Below are 19,007 nucleotides of genomic sequence, written 5' to 3'. Positions count from 1 at the left end.
AGATTCTGCTGTGGGCAGATGCGAGACGGATAAGGATCCTGACGAGATTTATCGCAGGAGTCCAGAACGTCAGAGCAGACCTTCTCAGCCGACAAGATCAGATCCTGCCGACGGAATGGACGTTGCACCAGGACGTCTGTCGAGAGCTCTGGAGACTGTGGGGGTGTCCGTTAGTCGACCTATTTGCGACGTCGAGAACAAGAGGTTGCCTCTTTATTGCTCCCCTGTGCTGGATCCGGGAGCAGTCGCGATAGACGCTCTGCTCTGGGACTGGACGAACCTAGACTTGTATGCCTTCCCGCCATTCAAGATCATGGGGGAAGTAGTAAGGAAGTTCGCGGCATCGGAGGGGACGAGGTTGACCCTGATCGCCCCGATGTGGCCCGCGAAAGAATGGTTCACGGAGGTAATGTCATTCATCATAGACTTTCCGAGGACATTGCCCTGGAGGAAAGATCTACTCAGACAGCCCCACTTCGCAAGATATCACCGAAACCTCTCCGCTCTGGGTCTGACTGCGTTCAGACTATCGAAAAGCTGGCCAGAGCGAGAGGTTTTTCTAAAGCAGCTGCAAAGGCGATCGCCAATGCTAGGAGAACGTCCTCGAGAGCTGTTTACCAGTCGAAGTGGGCTTCCTTCAGGGCATGGTGTAGAAAGGAGGGAATTTCCTCTTCCACTACCTCTGTGAGCCAGATAGCCGATTTCCTGCTATTTTAAGAAATGTACAGAAGCTGGCTGTCCCGACCATCAAGGGATATAAGAGTATGCTGTCGGCAGTCTTCCGACACAGAGGACTAGACCTGTCTGATAACAGGGATCTTCACGATCTCCTGAGATCATTTGAGACATCCAAGATACCTCAGGCGAGGCCTCCTTCTTGGAACTTGGATTTAGTCCATAGACTTTTAATGTCGAGTCCTTTCGAACCTCTACATGAAGCGTCTCTTAGGAACTTGACTAAGAAGGCTCTTTTCCTAACTGCTCTGGCGACGGCGAAGAGAGTTAGCGAAATTCAGGCCATTTGTAAGAGAGTGGGCTTCAAAGGGGACAATGCTGTCTGCTCTTTGAGTCCCACTTTCTTAGCAAAGAATGAAAACCCGTCGAACCCTTGGCCAAGGAGCTTTGAAATCAAGGGTATGACAAGCCTTGTGGCCAAGAACCTGAGAGAGTCCTGTGCCCTGTCAGGGCTCTAAAGTTTTATGTCCACAAGACTAAAGAAGTACGAGGTCCCTCAGATAATCTCTGGTGTTCGGTTAAACGACCCGATATACCATTATCCAAGAACGCTTTGGCGTTCTTTCTGAGGGACGTCATTAAAGAGGCTCATTCGTCTTCCACACAGATCGATTTGAGCCTCTTGCGAGTGAAAGCTCACGAGGTCAGAGCTGTCGCAACCTCGCTTGCCTTCCAAAGGAACATGTCGATCAAGGACATCCTTGACGCCACCTTTTGGAGGAGCAATTCAGTATTCGCCTCACACTACTTGAGAGATGTGAGAACGATATACGAGGACTGTTGTTCTCTTGGGCCATACGTTTCTGCAGACACAGTCTTGGGGGCTGAAGGTAGCTCTCTCCCTATCCCTTAGTTAGGTTTAGGTTAGGTTTTAGTTGTTGTGTTTTTTTGGTTGTGGTGAGGCTTTGGTGAAGACCTCCCATCTCTTAGCTTAGTGTTCAGGGGGTCTTGGATAGTTGGTCAGGTGGTGGTCAGTTGCTTCGTTGCCCTCATTTGTATGGCTCTATGCTCTTGTCACATTGAGGTCACGTCCCCGTTGACAGAGCATCCAGAGCGCACCAGCACTACAGGTCTCCACCTGGCTGGCAACTCTGATTAAGCACAAGCAGGCTGAGGTGACAGTAATCACAGAGTCTACTTTGCTAACAGGTGAGGAACCAAGGTGTATATCATCTACTTAATTTAAGTTTCCTACAAATCCTATTCTGTCTCTTCCCACCATCCGAAGGTGGGATTCAGCTATATATATATCTGCCAAGTAAGTTTCATGAACAAAATGTTATTGTTATAATACAATTAAGTTTGTTCATACTTACCTGGCAGATATATATAATTAAGTGCCCACCCACCTCCCCTCAGGAGACAGTGGCACTGATAAAATATGAATAGAAAATGGGAATGGTTCCTGATATCCGCCTCCCTCAGCGGCGGGAATGGGTACTACCACCTGGCCGCCCACTGTGTGTGCTGCGAGTTTTGAAATTCTGTCGGACTTCGGAGAATACAGCTATATATATATCTGCCAGGTAAGTATGAACAAACTTAATTGTATTATAACAATAACATGTTTATGGCGCCATAACAGGCTGAGTTCCGGTTATTGATGCCATAATGTGGCGATAATAGAGTTATGATGCCATAATATAACCTAATGGGCGCCATTAACTGGATATTGGTGCAATAAGCGCCATAAATCACCGGTTTTGGTTAATGGGGATTTTTATTGCTTATCAGCACCCCACGAGAATGGGGACTGCCTGTATCGACAAACAGCCCTTAGAAAGCCATTGGAAAGCCATCTTACTGGATGTGTAGTGAAGGAAGGAACTATATGGCCCAATTGGATCTCCTAAACCCAGTCCCTATCAGACTCCCTTAAACCTGGGAGTCCATAGGGGTTTTGCCCCTGGGTAGTTACCTCTCAGTCAAGCCTGCTGTCTGCAGATCTCAACGAACAGCCATTGGAAAGGTGCCCTTAATGGTGTGCATTCATTGTCCTCAAGTGATGCGAATCCCAACGTGAACAGGGATCCCTGTGTGGACAGATACGGATCCCAGTGTAGACAAGGATCATTGATGGCGATTTTCAGATGTATCAGTCGGTGCCTGACTTAAGAACATGCTGTTGTTCTGACTTGTGCGCCAGTTCTAATTGAACAGGGACCAAGCATACCCCCAGACAAGGACACGTTTTTCCGAATTTTTGAGCTTTTTAGGGAAGTTCCCACTTTTGTTTTTTCTCTTAATCACCCAAGAACTTTTTCAAGATTGGAACTGGGCTTTTGTTTAGAGGAGCAAGACAAATGTATTTTGTCTTTACTCCTCTACTAGTGTCTACATGGATCTAGGCCTTCCTGTCAAGATTTTTGAGAGCCCTAATTGTCTCTCAGACAGTAGATGATGGCCAAGAGGGAGATGATCCAGACGGTTCCTTTACCCATTCTCCAGGACAATTGGATAGGAGATTGGATATGCAGGGAGCATTCTTCCAGATCCTGTCCGAACTCCAGAGAGTTTTGTAGTTCCGTCTTTCCGGACAGGGCTCCCCTGATTGGGAGTCTGTGCTTTGGCCTCTCCGTAACACTTCAGGCCCTCTCCTGATTCCTAACTCTTCCTGCATTTAACTTCCCCTTTTGTCTGGGCATAACTTCAGTCTTTAAATGTTAGACTGACTTCTTCATTACCTTCAAGAAAGGGGCTCAAAGGCTTTTTACAGTAACCTTTACTGGGACAAGGAAACACAGTCGGATACCTGTGTGTTGTTTTGTATCCCAGGTCTCTTCAGTTGGACCTTCAGTGGTAGATGTTTGAACATGACTTGTGCAGGGAAATCCCTTTTTATACATTCAACTTACCTGTCAGATATATACTTAGCTATTAGACTCCGTTGTCCGACAGAAATTCGAATTTCGCGCACACGCTACCAGTAGGTCAGGTGATCTACCTGCCTGCCGCTGGGTGGCAGGAATAGGAACCATTCCCATTTTCTACCAGATTTTCTCTGTCGGCCATACTGGCAACAACGTTGTTGGTATCTCCGGCTGATTTTCACTTTTTGCATCGCAATTGATCTTCGTTTGGACTCTTTGGTGACGTATTTGGATTGATTATCTGGCATACGCTATATTGGACCGTTTATTGGATTTGGTTTGGAATTTTCAACATGATGTCTGACTCTGGAAGTGTGGTGAGAATGTGTGTGAATGAGGGCTGCAAAGTGAGGATGCCGAAAGCTTCGGTTGATCCTCACACTATCTGTAAGAAGTGTAGAAAGTATGAATGCTCTTATAATAACACTTGTCAGGAATGCGAGGGTTTGAGTGCTGAAGAATGGAAGTCTCTAACTTCGTATTTGAAGAAGTTGGAAAGAGACAGGGTGAGGAAGTCTTCTTCCAAAACCTTGCCTAGCTCTTTATCTAGCGAGGTAGTTAGCAATTTTGTGCCCTCTTCTTCTTTAACTGCTGCTCCCTCTAAATTTGTAGTATCTGCTCCTGTTGTAGATCCAACTGATTCTACATCAGAGATTGCGAATCTCAAGGCCGCCCTTAAGAAAATGGAACTCAAAATGGCGGCGATAGAAGGTAAGCAAAGTGATATAATTAGTGCTGTGGATAGTGATATAAGTGTCCCCAGTGCAATGGCTCCACAACGCTCCCAGGCCTAGACCTCTTTCAAGCTCCCAAGCCCAGAGGAGAGGGATGTCAAAAGCCGTACGGAGGTTGTGGAGGATCCCCACCAGCCAGACGTCCCTTCGGCAGTTTCTGTATCACCTCAGAATGCTAGAGAACGTTATAGAAAAAGCGTTCTTCGTGAGTGTTTCTCTTCGTCGGAGAATTCTTCTCCCAAGAGAGGTTGGAGATCAGCGGATCTTTCCTGCCCCCTGAAAAGAGGCTGGAATGAAGCCCGTATTAACTCGAGTCCTGAACCTTTCCCGGAGGATATACCTTCGGGAAGTAAGAAAGCCAAAAGTGTGCTGCTTCCTTCCACAGACTCGTGGAAACCTGAGAAGGACCGCTCTCCTTCTCCTCCTTTGGACACCAACAAGGAAACGACTAGGATCTTACGAACCATGCAGGATTCTATTGCCTCTCTTGTGGGAGTTCTCTCAAGAGATCCTCCTAGAAGGAAGGACTCATTTCTTCCTATTAAGAAATCTAAGCCTTCCATTGGTCAGGCTCGCCCGCAAGAATTATTCTCTTCGGACATCGATTCGGACTCGTCAGTCTTTCACAGACCTGCCAAGATCCGTTCTCCTTTCAGGCGCAAGGCGCCAGCCAGACGCGAGGCGTCAGCCAGGAGTTTTAGGCCAGTCAGGCGCGAGGCGTCTGCTAAGTGCGAGATTTCTGAAGAGAGATTAATTGCGTCTAGAAGAGAGCAATTCGAGTACGAGGCGCCAACCAGGCGCGAGGAGCCAGGCAGGCGCGAGGAGCCAGCCAAGCGCGAGGCGCCAGCCAGGCGCGAGGAGCCAGACAGGCGCGAGGCGCAAGCCAGGCGTGAGGCGCCAGCCAGGTGCGAAGAGCCAGCCAGATCTTCTGAGAAAGAGATTGTACCTTCAAATGTGACGGTATCCACTTCTACCGCACAAAGGATATCGGTGGAATTGCACAGTCCTTCTCCGACCAGGAGTATTTCTCCTAGGGAAACTAGATCTCAGGATAGAGAATCTCCCAAGAGAACTCGTTCCCCGTCTAACCTAGAACTCGAAGATGTTTCCGAGGAAGAGGTTTCTACCAGCGAAGGCCTTTCAAATTATAAAGTGTTAGCCTCGCTTCTTCTACAAGAGTTCGGGGATTCGCTAAGTCCTGCTGCTCCTCCTTCTCCGAGATCTCTTATTTTCCAGTACGAAGACGCCCAAATCCTCTTCGTTTCTGAAAAGGAAGCCTGCAATATCTATGAAAAAGGCTCTTCAATCCTTAGATTCTTGTATGGTCTCTAAGAAGGAGTCCTTAAGGACAGTATATTGCTCTCCTCCCTCCAAACTCGCAGGCAGGAGAGGTATATGGTACAGAACGGAGGAAGCTATGGGCCTTATGCTTCCTTCCTCTGCTGAGTCTGATTTTTCTAGCCTCGTAGAATCTGCTAGAAGACACTCCCTTAACTCGGCGAAGGCATCTTGGAGTATGTCAGAGTTAGATCAGCACCTTAAGGGACTTTTCCACGTCTTGGAGGTGTTCAACTTCCTGGATTGGTCCCTTGGGGTGCTAGCTAAAAAGACAAGAGATCCAGACTTTCTCGATCCTGAAGTGTTACATAGTATCTTATCGTGTATGGATAAGGCTTTACAGGATGGATCTGGGGAATTGGCTTCTCTTTTCGGGTCTGGTATAGTAAAAAAGAGATCCCTATATGGTTCGTTTTTTACCAAAGCAGTATCTCCGTCCCAGAGGTCCGCTCTCCTATTCGCACCTCTGTCGGATCACCGGTTTCCATCGCATTTGGTAAAGGACATCTCACGGTCTCTTTCTGAGAAAGCTACGCAAGATCTTCTGGTACAATCTACTGGTACAATCTACCAAGAAGAATAGGCCGGCAGTACCTATAGCAAAGAAGACTTCCCGTACTCCTGTGTGCCCTTTCGTGGGGGCTCCCCGACTCGACCTCCTACGAAGAGAAAGGCTTTTGATAAACGAGGAAGGTCTTCCTTCCGATCGTTTAAGAAAAGCAAGTAGCAGCCATGTCCTCCAAACACCTGTAGGGGCCAGGCTTCAGCACTTTGTAGAAGCTTGGTCCATAAGAGAAGCAGATCCTTGGACTCTGTCTGTTCTAGAGAAGGGGTACATCATTCCCTTCTTAGACAGACCTCCTTTGTCAACATCTCCGAAGGAATTGTCGGCGAGGTACAAGGACCCTGTTCTGAGAGAGACTCTTCTTCAGACGGTGGTTTCGATGAGGGACAAGGAAGCAATAGAAATAGTGCAGGATCCACACTCCCCGGGGTTTTACAACCGCCTTTTCTTAGTGCCAAAGGCTTAGGGGGGATGGAGACCTGTACTAGATGTAAGCATTCTGAACCGATATGTAGAGAAAAAGAAATTCTCCATGGAGACTTCAGCTTCGGTTCTATCAGCCCTGCATTAGGGAGATTGGATGGTCTCCCTGGACCTTCAGGATGCTTATTTTCATGTTCCGATTCACCCATCGTCAAGGAAGTATCTCAGATTTATGATACAAGGAAAGATCTTCCAGTTCAGGGCCTTGTGCTTCGGCCTCTCCACTGCTCCTCAGGTATTTACGTACCTGATGAGGAATGTGGCCAGATGGCTTCATCTAAAAGGGATCAACATCTCTCTGTATCTCGACGATTGGCTAATCCGAGCCAAGTCGGAGAAACAATGTTTGGAGGACCTGCAAACTACTTTGAACCTGACGAAATCTTTAGGATTGCTCGTGAACCTTGAGAAATCTCAGATGATCCCCAGCCAGAACTTAGTTTATCTGGGGATTCGGATGGATTCTCGGGGTTTTGGGCTTTTCCTTCCCAGGAAAGACTTGTTCGGGGCTTCCAGAAAGTCTCGAACTTCCTAGGGAAAGAACAAAGTTCAGTGAGGGAATGGTTAAGCCTTCTGGGGACCCTTTCCTCACTAGAACAGTTCATTTCCCTAGGAAGACTCCACCTACGCCCGCTTCAATTCTTCTTAAGAAGAACGTGGAGTTGGAAGAACGGGCAACTCTCAGACACTTTCAAGATTCCATTGGATGTGAAGATTCATCTAAAGTGGTGGCTGATACCCCTAAAAAAGAATGAGGGCTTGTCTCTAGAAGTTCGGAACCCAGACCTAATCTTATTCTCAGACGCATCAGAGAAGGGATGGGGAGCGACTCTTGGAGCAAGAGAAGTGTCAGGCCAATGGAAGAAGGAACAGGAAGCCTGGCATATAAACGCCAAGGAGCTATACGCTGTTTTCCTGGCTCTAAAGTCCTTCGAACCAGAGGTCCAAGGTCAGGTAGTTCAGGTCAACGCGGACAATACCACGGCGTTGGCCTATATCAGGAAACGGGGGGGACTCACTCGTTTTCCCTGTTCGAGATAACGAGAGATCTGCTGTATTGGGCGAAAGAGAAGAACATTACCCTCCTTATGAGATTCGTGAAAGGAGAGAAAAATGTCAGGGCGGACAGACTAAGCAGGTCAAACCAAGTTCTTCCCACAGAGTGGACTCTCCACGATCAAGTTTGTCAGAGCCTGTGGTCGCTGTGGGGCAGACCACAGATAGACCTATTCGCCACCTTCTTATCCAGGAGGATAGAGAACTTCTGCTCCTCGGTGGAAGACCCGAGAGCGATAGCGGTGGATGCCATGCTGCTGAATTGGGCAGGCCTAGATGCCTACGCTTTTCCCCCCTTCAAACTGATAGGAGCAGTATTAAAGAAGTTTGTGGCCTCAAAAGGGACGAGATTAACACTCATCGCCCCTTTTTGGCCCTCTCAAGATTGGTTCACAGAGGTACAGGAATGGACAGTGGACTTCCCAAGATCTCTTCCAAACAGGATAGATCTTCTCAAAGAACCCCACTTCGAGAGGTATCATCAAAACCTCCCCGCTCTCGCTCTGACTGCCTTTCGACTATCGAAAGACTTGTCAGAGCGAGAGGCTTTTCAAGCAAAGCTTCGAAAACAATTGCTAGGGCCCGAAGATCCTCAACTATTTGGGTCTATCAATCCAAGTGGGATGTTTTCAGAAGATGGTGTAAAAAGAAGAAACTGTCCTCCTCCGATACCTCTGTGACCAACATTGCTGATTTTCTGATATTCCTTAGAGAGGAATCTCAGTTATCGGTGTCAACTATCAAAGGCTATCGAAGTATGCTCTCTGCGGTTTTTAGGAACAGAGGCTTAAACCTAGCAGAAGATAAGGATCTACACGACCTTATAAGATCATTCGAAACCTCGAAAACCACTTCTCCTCGTACTCCGAGCTGGAACCTGGATGTGGTACTTAAATTCCTTTCGTCAGAGAGATTTGAACCTCCTCACAAAGCGTCGTTTAGGGATTTGACGAGAAAATGTATATTTTTATTATCTCTAGCGACTGCTAAAAGAACTAGTGAAATCCACGCTCTTGATTCTCGAGTGGGATTTAAGAAAGATTCAGCGATTTGTTCTTTCCAGACTCTGTTTCTGGCCAAGAACGAGAATCCTTCAAAACCTTGGCCCAAGAGTTTTGAAGTCAAAGGTCTTTCGAATCTAGTGGGAGAGGAAATGAAAAGATCCTTATGTCCAGTTAGAGCTCTGAAGTTCTATCTAAAGAAGAAGAACGAACTTGGGGGATGTAAACAGAGTTTATGGTGTGCAGTACGGGATCCTAAGAGACCCATGTCAAAAAATGCGTTAGCATTTTTTGTAAGGAGCATTATTACAGAAGCTCATGGAAACTGCACAGATGACTCTTTCAGAACTCTACGAGTGAAGGCTCATGAGGTAAGAGCTGTAGCCACTTCCTTAGCCTTTCATAAAAACATGTCTTTGAAAGACATTTTAGATACGACTTACTGGAGGTGTAATTCAGTTTTCGCATCTCACTATCTTAAAGATGTTAAAGTTACCTATGAGAAGTGCTTCTCTCTAGGTCCTTTTGTATCAGCGGATACTGTGCTGGGACTTGGAACACATACCGATCCTTAAAATTTTCATAATTTAGTTTATTTGTACGTAGACCTGCCTTTTGAGACGGGTTCTTGGTTTTCTACTGGCGGGAGTGCTTGATGTCACACAGGCGGCCGTTGCTTTTGTCAGTAAGGAATCGGGAATGCGTCTTACGAGCCAGGTTGTAAAAAATATATATATTTTTTTTATATATTTTTTGTACTTTTACGTGATACGAATGTTTGTGATTCGAGTTTGTGGTTGTTTGCAAGGAGTTCGGGGATAACTCCTTGCAATCTTAGAACTAACACGGTGGTTAGGTTATGGTGATCGGGATCGGTGTTGTGCTCCTTGAATAAGGTTCTTGTCAAGTAAGTGGATCAGCACCCATTGACATAGTCTTTCCAGGCTCTGCCGAGTAAGCGGATAAGACCCCTTTGGCAGACCTACAAGAACTCTTAGCCATAGATCAATATCTCGCTGAGGCTCTTGAGACTAAGCAGACTCCTGGATAGTAATCATGAAGTCTTCAGTCTAATCAGGTAGGAAACATAAGGGTTTTAATTATTTTATTACCTACAAAACGTATGTTGTGATTCCTGTCTAAAAATCAGTAATTAAGCTGTCTTTACCCTCCTCCAATGGTGTGAATCAGCTAAGTATATATCTGACAGGTAAGTTGAATGTATAAAAATGATATTGTTATGATACAATAAAGTTTTATACATACTTACCTGGCAGATATATACTTAGCTATTAGACTCCGTCGTCCGACAGAAATTCGAATTTCGCGCACACGCTACCGGTAGGTCAGGTGATCTACCTGCCTGCCGCTGGGTGGCAGGAATAGGAACCATTCCCATTTTCTATCAGGTTTTCTCTTTACCGCCTGTCTCCTGAGGGGAGGTAGGGTGGGCATTTAATCGTATATATCTGCCAGGTAAGTATGTATAAAACTTTATTGTATCATAACAATATCATTTTTATGCTGAGCCTAGTTCTAGTCTTCTTTTCAGCACCTCAGATCTAGGTCAAGGAGCCCACTTGAGGAAATGGGAAGATATCTGGGACTCGGTCCCCAAGAAGAGCGGAATTTTTACTTATACTTTGGAGAGCTAAAGCCATTCTCTTACGGCTCTAGTACTGCTTAACCTAACTCACATCTAGACTATGGATAAGACCTCAGCTCTTACACATCCACTTAAGCAAGGGAGCTGGATTCAGTGTTCCCTTTCGATCTGACAGCAAAGTTTTTCTCCAGTTGACAGATCAATAAAGTTTTCTAGTCACTCGATTTATTCAGGCAACTAAGTTTTGAAGGACGCACTAGGCCATCAGAAGCATGTCCTTCCCATCATGTCCTTTCAATCCCCTGGGTTGTTGGGATCTGATTATTGTATGAAGCAACCCAACCTTAGACCTGTTTGCCTCTTCAAGGAACCTTCACCTTACTCCAGTTACAGCTTGGGCAACAGGCACCATGCTATAGCCACTCCTTCTCGGGCCTCCTCACCTTACACCCTCCAGCATGATCGAGGAGGCACTAAACAGTCTCAATTTCTAGTTACTACTCTTTTTGCCCATTCTGGCACAGTTAATAGCTTCCGAACCTGCTACAGTTGTAGGTGAACTCCCCTAGATTTATCCTCCAAGCCATGTCTTGTCAGATAACTTAGCTTCAGGTCTGGAGCATTGTCTTCCGGAGAGTCTACAAGATGTGTCCATGTATCTCACCTCCTGTCAATGAGGGATTAAACTATGTAATTACGTACTTGGTAAGTCACTCATATAAAATGACATATTTATGATAAAATAAAGTTTTATATGCACTTACCAAGTAATTACAGAATCGGAGCCTACACTCCTCCCTCTGATGGACATAAGTTTAAACAAATGAGGATTGTTTGCTAGGTCATCCCAATTAGTGGGAGGGGCTGATCATCTGCACAAACTTTATTGGAGCGATACCTGTGAAATTTTGAATCTAATATTTCATTTGAGTGGAAACTATATCTATGTAATTACTAGGTAAATATATATAAAACTTTATTTATCATAAACATGTCATATTCCATCACTGCTTCTATTCCTATTTTGCCTGCCCATCTCAGAAATTAATTTTTCTTTTAATTCTCAAATCTGCCCATGTGACTGCGCTCTGGTTCCCATGCCCAAATAACAGGACTCTTTGTCTTATAAGTAGTGCAGAGTCAACCCTTTTTTTTTTTTGGTGCTATGAATATTTTCTACTTTTAATGAGCAACATTTTAAATGTATATAGTAGAAAATAGAAGTTTCTGAAGATCCTCAATCTAAAAGGCCTTAATGCCAACTTTATCAACCCCAGTTACAGTATACTACCAAAGATGTATAAGCTACTTGAGTGGACAGTGACTCAGCATAGGTAAAACAGGATAGGGATTTTTCATTGTTTTAAGTTAATTTTGTATTGCACAAGTACAAATATGTTACTATACCATCCTCCTCCCAGGTCCTTTTATTTGAAAAGGGAGCAAGTTATGATTGTGATATTATGAGCTGGTGCCTAAAATTCTTGTTTCTTCCTCTGGTCTTCTTGATTGTGGTATATATACCATATATTACTAATGAACTACTACCTTCTTTTCTTGGATATATTGAGGTAACATGCATTATGTACTTCCTTTTTTTTCATTATTATTCATGTGTGTTGATTTTTAATTCCTTCTGGTCACTAATGATACAAGTTTTACAGAATGGAGAGTGTGAAGTTACAAATTACTGTGACAGCATCATTCCTGGAACACAGAAGATATTTGTGAAAACGTGGGGTTGCGCTCATAATAGCTCTGACAGTGAATATATGGCAGGACAGTTAGCAGCATATGGATACAAAATTACAGGTGAGTAATGTCTCTAGTCTATAATTTTCCCTATGATTCAGGTTGAAAATGCAATACAGTATTTTTAATTGTTCCAAGAAATTTGAATTTAATAGAATGTGAGGAAATTAAAATTAAGTGTACTCATGTAAGCAATACAGGCAGTCCCTGGGGTTACGTAAGCCAGAACATCGTCAAAAATCCTAAAAAAACATTACTTTTAATGCTTTGGGTGCATTAAAAACAATGTAAAATGCATTCTTATTGCATTTTTTCATAAAAAAAAACTTTCAAATTGATTATTTTGCATTTTTGGTGTCTATTTCTTCTGCCAGATCAGCATTTGTAGGCGCCGTAACTCTGGAACGTGCGTCGTAACCCTGGAATAATTTCTGATGAATATAATTGAAAAGCACCTTAATCTCGGAATGTCATAAGCCGAACCTGTCGTAACCCGGGAAATGTCTGTACATAATTAACTTTCATATGAGACAATAAGATTTAAAATTTACAAATGCATGTGATCAGTTTTGACACTGAGGCAAAGCTCTTAAGTCCAAAATGCTGTAAGGATATGGTTACTTGGCAAAAATAATTTATAATAGTATTGAATGATTATAACTACTCAGGTTTGTTACTTTGATAGAATTGTATGTGTGGATGTGCATGTACTGGCACACAAAAAATACTGTACCTAACATTACTGTGCTCACCATTGTTCTTCTCTGTTTTAATAAAATGACAGTTATGATGTTGATGAAGTATAATTCTGTATAAGTGATTACCAAGTAATTACATAGCTAATTATTTCCCCCACTCGGCAGCAAAACTTCAAATTTTTGCAGAAGACTTTGAAAACTTGGTGTAGGTACAGATGCTGCCCACTAATGGCAGTATGTACTGGTAACAATTTGGCCAACTACTTCATTCTATTTTCTGCCAGACTCATAGAAACATCAAATGTTTAATGGCAGCATTGTATTTTTTTTTTTTTTTTTTTTTTTTTTTGGTGGTATTTGCTTAAACAGCTACCAAAACTCATATGTCATAGCTTTCAAGCAGAATCTTTCAGGATGAGTTTTTTCTGGTTTTGTTTTTGTTAAGTAAGTTCATTTTTGAAGCCGGCTACCGACAGGCTGGTGCCCAGCTGGGCATTCATATAGGCTACTAGTTAGCAGATTCTTGAATCGAACATTTTTATTTTTAGGCTGGAACATACATATGTTAGTCTTTCAGGTGAAAACTGTTTGCATTCACGATATGTTTACCTTGTATAGGCTACTAGTTAGCCAAAGATATGGATGCAAAATTACAGGTGAGTAATGTCTCTAGTTCATACTTGTTCTTATGATTCAGGTTGAAAATGCAATACAGTATGTATTTTTAATTGACCCAAAAATTCCATTTGAATTTAGTAGAATGTGAGGAAATTAAAATGCAGTTTGCTCATGTAAACAGTACATAATTAACTTTCATATGAGACAATAAAATTTAAGATTTACAAATGCCTGTTATCAGTTTTGACACTGAGACAAAGTCCTGAAATCTAAAATCCTGTAAGGATATGGATACAGTGGACCCCCGTATTTGCAGGGGTTGCGTACCGGACCCCCCGCGAATAGTTAAAATCCGTGAACACTTAGAATACCCTCAAAAAATGCTTATAACTGCCTATCTTGAAAGTTCAAATATCAAATGTATACCTTAAATAATATCCTACTTTAAATATACCTTAAATTACTATCCTATTATTGTATTAACCTTTGAGATTATACTATTACATAATATCATTTCAAAGTTGTCTTAAACATTTTACCATTGAAAATATATACACACAGCTAATAACATAGAGAGAGAGAGAGAGAGAGAGAGAGAGAGAGAGAGAGAGAGAGAGAGAGAGAGAGAGAGAGAGAGAGAGAGAGACCATTGAATCGGCAACATCATATACCTGCCCATCAAGAGTGAAGTTATGAATTATTTTGGAGCCATAGAGAATAATAATGAAGAGAGAGAGAGAGAGAGAGAGAGAGAGAGAGAGAGAGAGAGAGAGAGAGAGAGAGAGAGAGAGAGAGAGAGAGAGAGAGAGAGAGAGAGAATAAGTCGTTACAATACCAAAAGATTGAGATGAACTTCTATGGGCAATAGTCCTTCCCCTCCACCAATACAAACATACGTGAGAGAGAGAGAGAGAGAGAGAGAGAGAGAGAGAGAGAGAGATTTTATTGTTATTTAATCTCATTAAACTAATATTATTTGAAAATTAGTAAATTATTTTTTTATCATAAACTGTAGCAGTACCCTTAAAGACATATACATACACTAGTAACACTTCCAGCCAAAACAGAGGGAGAGAGTTACCACTATAACATAAGTATCTTGTTGAGAGAGAGAGAGAGAGAGAGAGAGAGAGAGAGAGAGAGAGAGAGAGAGAGAGAGAGAGAGAGAGAGAGAGAGAGAAAAAATTATCCTTATTTAAAGTTTAATGTTAAAACACAGACCTTTAGCAATCAGGATTCTTTGGCTGACCAATTTTCTGTTTTATCCCTGTTATTTGATAATCTGTTTCTGTGTCCCAATACAGCTCAGGAAGGCTGAGCTAGACTCTTACTGTTCATTAACCAGAAGTAAAGATGTTTCTCCAAGAGCATGGTTTCCTGCTCATGACTTCCTCTGATGTCTCTAGAAGAATCCTGGCAATTGAAAGTTACTTTTTACACGTGATTTACCAAGCACATATTAATTAGCTGTAATCTTTCCTAACCACAGCAGTCAAAAATTCAAATTTGCGATTGCGCTGCCATCACTAGTGTAGGTGAACAGGACCTACCCACTTTCGGGAACAAAAGGTACCGGTTGTCAAACTCCATCATTCGTTTTTCTGTTGGCTCCTGGGTAAAAACGGTACTTTTTGGCAGTCGTCTCGTCAGTTTTTGGTGGATTATCCCATACTTCGGTGATGTATTCATTTGTTTGTGGTGGTTTGTTGCTTATTTAGCTTTGGATTAGACATCGTTATGTCAAATTCCAGCGCTTCTAGTATTTGATAATCGTTATGTCAAATTCCAGCGCTTCTAGTATTTGATATTGTTATGAGGGGTGTAAAACCAGACTTGCCAAATTTTCTTATGAATCCCATACTAAATGTGTTAAATGTAGGGACCAGGCATGTTCAGTAAAATTAACCTGTCTAGAATATAAGGATTGGGAAGAGGGTAAATGGAAGGTCTTGAAAGTGCATTTCGATAAGCTTAACAGAGATAGGAAAAGGAAGGCAGCTCTTAGAGCTGAAAGTAGGGCTTCTTTAGTAATTCCTGAGCTAGCTGAAGAGGTTACTGTTTCTTCTCTTCCTCCTGTAATGTCTCTGATCCTTACTCCTACTCCTTTTCCTGAAACTCCAATTCAGGGCTTCCATGCTTCTAACCCCAACACTGTAACCAGTCTGGAGCCTAAGTTTGACAAGAAATTTTATTTTCTTGCAAATACGATAATAGAATTAGGTTCTTCTTTCAGGTCTTTTGTAGAGAAATCCTCTCTCAGTGCTCCTAATGTGATTGAAGTGCATAATGTCAGTGCAGTGCCTAGTAATAGTGTAATGCTGTCTGAGGAGATGGCTGTTCGTCCCACTGGTGCTCCTAGATGAAGGTCCCTGTCCCGTTCCCCTGCACCAGGGAGAAGACATACCTGAGGTCCAAGGGAGGCCAGTGGGGTTTGCCCACAAGCAGTCGCTCCCTCCATTGAGCCTGGTAATTGACCCCAAGTGTCAACAGAGTGACATTGGAAAGGCATCTCTTTCAGCGCCAACTATCTGTCGTCGGACTCGGAAGACTTTTGTCCAGGCAGGAAGCGCCAGTGACAACACTCATCAGTATCTCATCCCCTTTGGAGTGGTATGCAACACCTGCCGATGCTTCTCCTTCCCCTGTGAAGAAAAGTACAGGGAAGTTAGTACCAGCCCACAGCCTTCTTTCTGGTCTGGATTGCCCCACGAGATCTTATAAGAGTTTTGGAGTTTCTCGAAAGTGCCCGTCTTGTTTTCCTGAACGCCCTTCGACTTCAAGACATCTGGGTCCCCGCTCCTCTTCTGCATGCTCGGCATCCACAGCTGTTGTTCAGGCACCCTCTCTTGGCGCCCAAGTGCCAGTTGCTGGCTGCCAAGCGCCAGCTTCTTTTGTCCACTCACAAGCATGTTGACCAGGTGGAAGGTGGAGAGCACCTGTCTACTTCTGCCTCTTTTGCACAGGAAGACTCTTCTTTAGCCCCTATCAACCAGCAGCTACAAGACTTGATGGTTTTTCTTATGAAGAAACCTCCAGAGACTCTTGCTAGAGCTGATGCCTAGTCTCCGATCTCGTCTGAGGAGGAGGAAACAAACCAGGATTTGGCTTCTTCCTCAGCCTATTCGTTTTTGCCAAATTTCTCTTGTTGAACTTCTCTACCATCTTTGAGCCTGCATCTCCTGCTTCTCCAACACCAACTTTCCTTATGGGGAAAAAGCCATCTGATAGTTTAGGCCTTCCTAAGCTAGTTTTGTTGTCCTCCTCTTAGAAGGTGCTTTGAGAGGTGGATGAGTGGCTTGCTAACAAGAAGGAGCCAGGGAAAGCCTCTTTTGCTTTTCCTCTTTCCAAGGTGATTAAGAAGAGACACAGGTTCTTTGCTACGGGAGAAACTCCTTACCTGGGAATTTCCGCCTCCTCCCTGGGAGGCTTTTCTGCCTTAGTGGATACCTTGAGATGTTCAGCTTTCTTGTGAGCAAAGATGTATAGTTTTCTTGATTGGACTGTGGGAGCTTTAGCCAGAAAGATAGAGGATTGCAAGGCTCTAGCGGAGGAATTTTCGTTGGATTGGCTAGGAGTATTGTCGTGTGCTGACAAGGTGGTGAGGGATGGGACTGATGAGTTGGGCTCCCTCTTGTCTATGGGTATCTTGAAAAAGAGTGAGCTTTGGTGCTCATTTGCGTTGAAAGAAGTGACTTACATCCAGAAATCAGTGCTGATGTTTGTTCCCCTGAATAAGTCCCATCTTTTTCCTCAGTCCATGGTAATGGGTATCTTGTTGGATTGCAGAAGAAATCCACAATTGAGGTGTCACAATCTACTAGAAGACTGAAGGACTCTGTTTTGAATACAGCAAGATTATTTTCTTCTCCTTTACAGCCTCAGCCTTTTCAAGCCTAGAACTAACTTCCGACCTACCAATAAGTCCAACAAGAAAGCACCAACCAAGACAACCCCCAAGAAGTGATTCACTTGTCCTCTGTGCTGAAGCTGGTGCCAGGTTCCTTTTGTTTAGCCCCTATCAAGCAGCAGCTACAAGACTGGATGGTTTTTCTTATGAAGAAACCTTCGGAGACTCTTGCTAGAGATGATGCCTTGTCTCTGATCTTGTCTGTGGAGGAAGAAACAGACCAGGATTTGGCTTCTTCCTCAGCCTATTCGTCTTTGCCAAAGTTTCTCTTGTCGAACTTCTCTACCATCTTTGAGCCTGCATCTCTTGCTTCTCCAACACCACCTTTCCTTATGGGGAAAAAGCATTCTTATAGTTTAGGCCTTCCTAAGCTAATTTTGTCATCCTCCTCTAAGAAGGTGCATTTGAGAGGTGGATAAGTGGCTTGCGGCAAGGAGGAGCCAGGGAAAGCCTCTTTTGTTTTTCATCTTTCCAAGCTGATTAAGAAGAGACAGGTTCTTTGATATGGGAGAAACTCCATACCTGGGAATTTCCGCCTCCTCCCTGGGAGGCTTTTCTGCCTCGAGACATTCAGCTTCTTGTGAGCCAAGTTGCATTTTTCTTTGGAGATGGACCATCTGGTGAAGAATTTATTCAAGATGATAGAAATAATGAGTTTTCTTGATTGGACCATGGAGAAGCTTCTGCTATCATCTTTACCTATACGTACTAGCATTAACAATGTACTCTCAAGGGTCCAAAAGGTTTTTGGCCCTTTCCCAGGAGGTGGAAGCTTTCTCAAGAAAGGGAGCAATAGAAGTTTTAAAACACACATCAGACGGGTTTTACAACCAGCTCTTTGTAGTTCCCAGGTCATCGTGGGGGTGGAGACCATTTCTAGACGTCAGCATTTTAAACAAGTTTGTGATGAAGACAAAGTTTCAGATGGAAACCAGTGCCTCGGTAATGCCCTCTCTACAACAGGATGTTTGGATGGTAACTCTGGATATGGAATACACTTACTTCCACATCCCGATTCACCCGGATTCCTAGTTTCTTCGTTTTGTCTTCCGAAGCTAGATGTATCAATTTCAGGCCCTCTGTTTGGTCTGTCATCAGCCCTTCAAGTTTTTATGAGAGTTCTTGCTCCCTTTGGGAAATGGTTACATCTAGATATCAATGTTTCCCTCTATCTCAACGATTGGCTCCTCCAGTCTCCTTCAGAGATAAAGTGCACGGAGGACTCAAAGAAACTACAACTACAGACTCAAGAATGGGGAATTGTAATCAACGATAAGTAGTCACAATTAGTCCCCACTTGGAGGATTCTATATTTGGTCATGATACTAGACTCTCGGACTTTTGGGGTTTTTCTCTTACCCAAGAGAATAGACTCATACTTGCAGAGAGTCCGAGAGTTCCTTGCCATGGAGTGCTCAGTGGTACAATGGTTGAGCTTGCTGGTGACTCTGGCCTTGGGAAAGTCTTTCGTAAGACTCGGGAGGCTTCACATGTAGCCTCTTCAATTTTATCTAAGAGTGTCATGGTGCAGAAAAACGCAACCGGACACCATTTTTTTCCCCATTTCTCCAGAGATAAAAGAAGTCCCTTCGACCACCGAACCCAGACCTCAAATTTTATTCGGACACTTCATATCTGGGGTGG

At 43.6% G+C, this 19,007-nt stretch overlaps 1 protein-coding gene across 1 annotated transcript in view; it reads left to right on the top strand.

Moving 5' to 3' along the window:
* The window catches only part of LOC135219590 (threonylcarbamoyladenosine tRNA methylthiotransferase-like), a 143,273-nt gene that overhangs the window by 5,894 nt on the left and 118,372 nt on the right, over window positions 1-19,007 (top strand). Inside the window, exon 2 of the mRNA XM_064256478.1 lies at window positions 12,053-12,200. Coding sequence (XP_064112548.1) covers window positions 12,053-12,200 — 148 coding nt within the window. The remainder of the gene's footprint in view (window positions 1-12,052; window positions 12,201-19,007) is intronic.

This window comes from Macrobrachium nipponense, chromosome 1, assembly GCF_015104395.2.
Source record: "Macrobrachium nipponense isolate FS-2020 chromosome 1, ASM1510439v2, whole genome shotgun sequence".
Classification (NCBI taxonomy): Eukaryota; Metazoa; Arthropoda; class Malacostraca; order Decapoda; family Palaemonidae; genus Macrobrachium; species Macrobrachium nipponense.
This window is presented reverse-complemented; position numbering and strand designations above follow the sequence as displayed.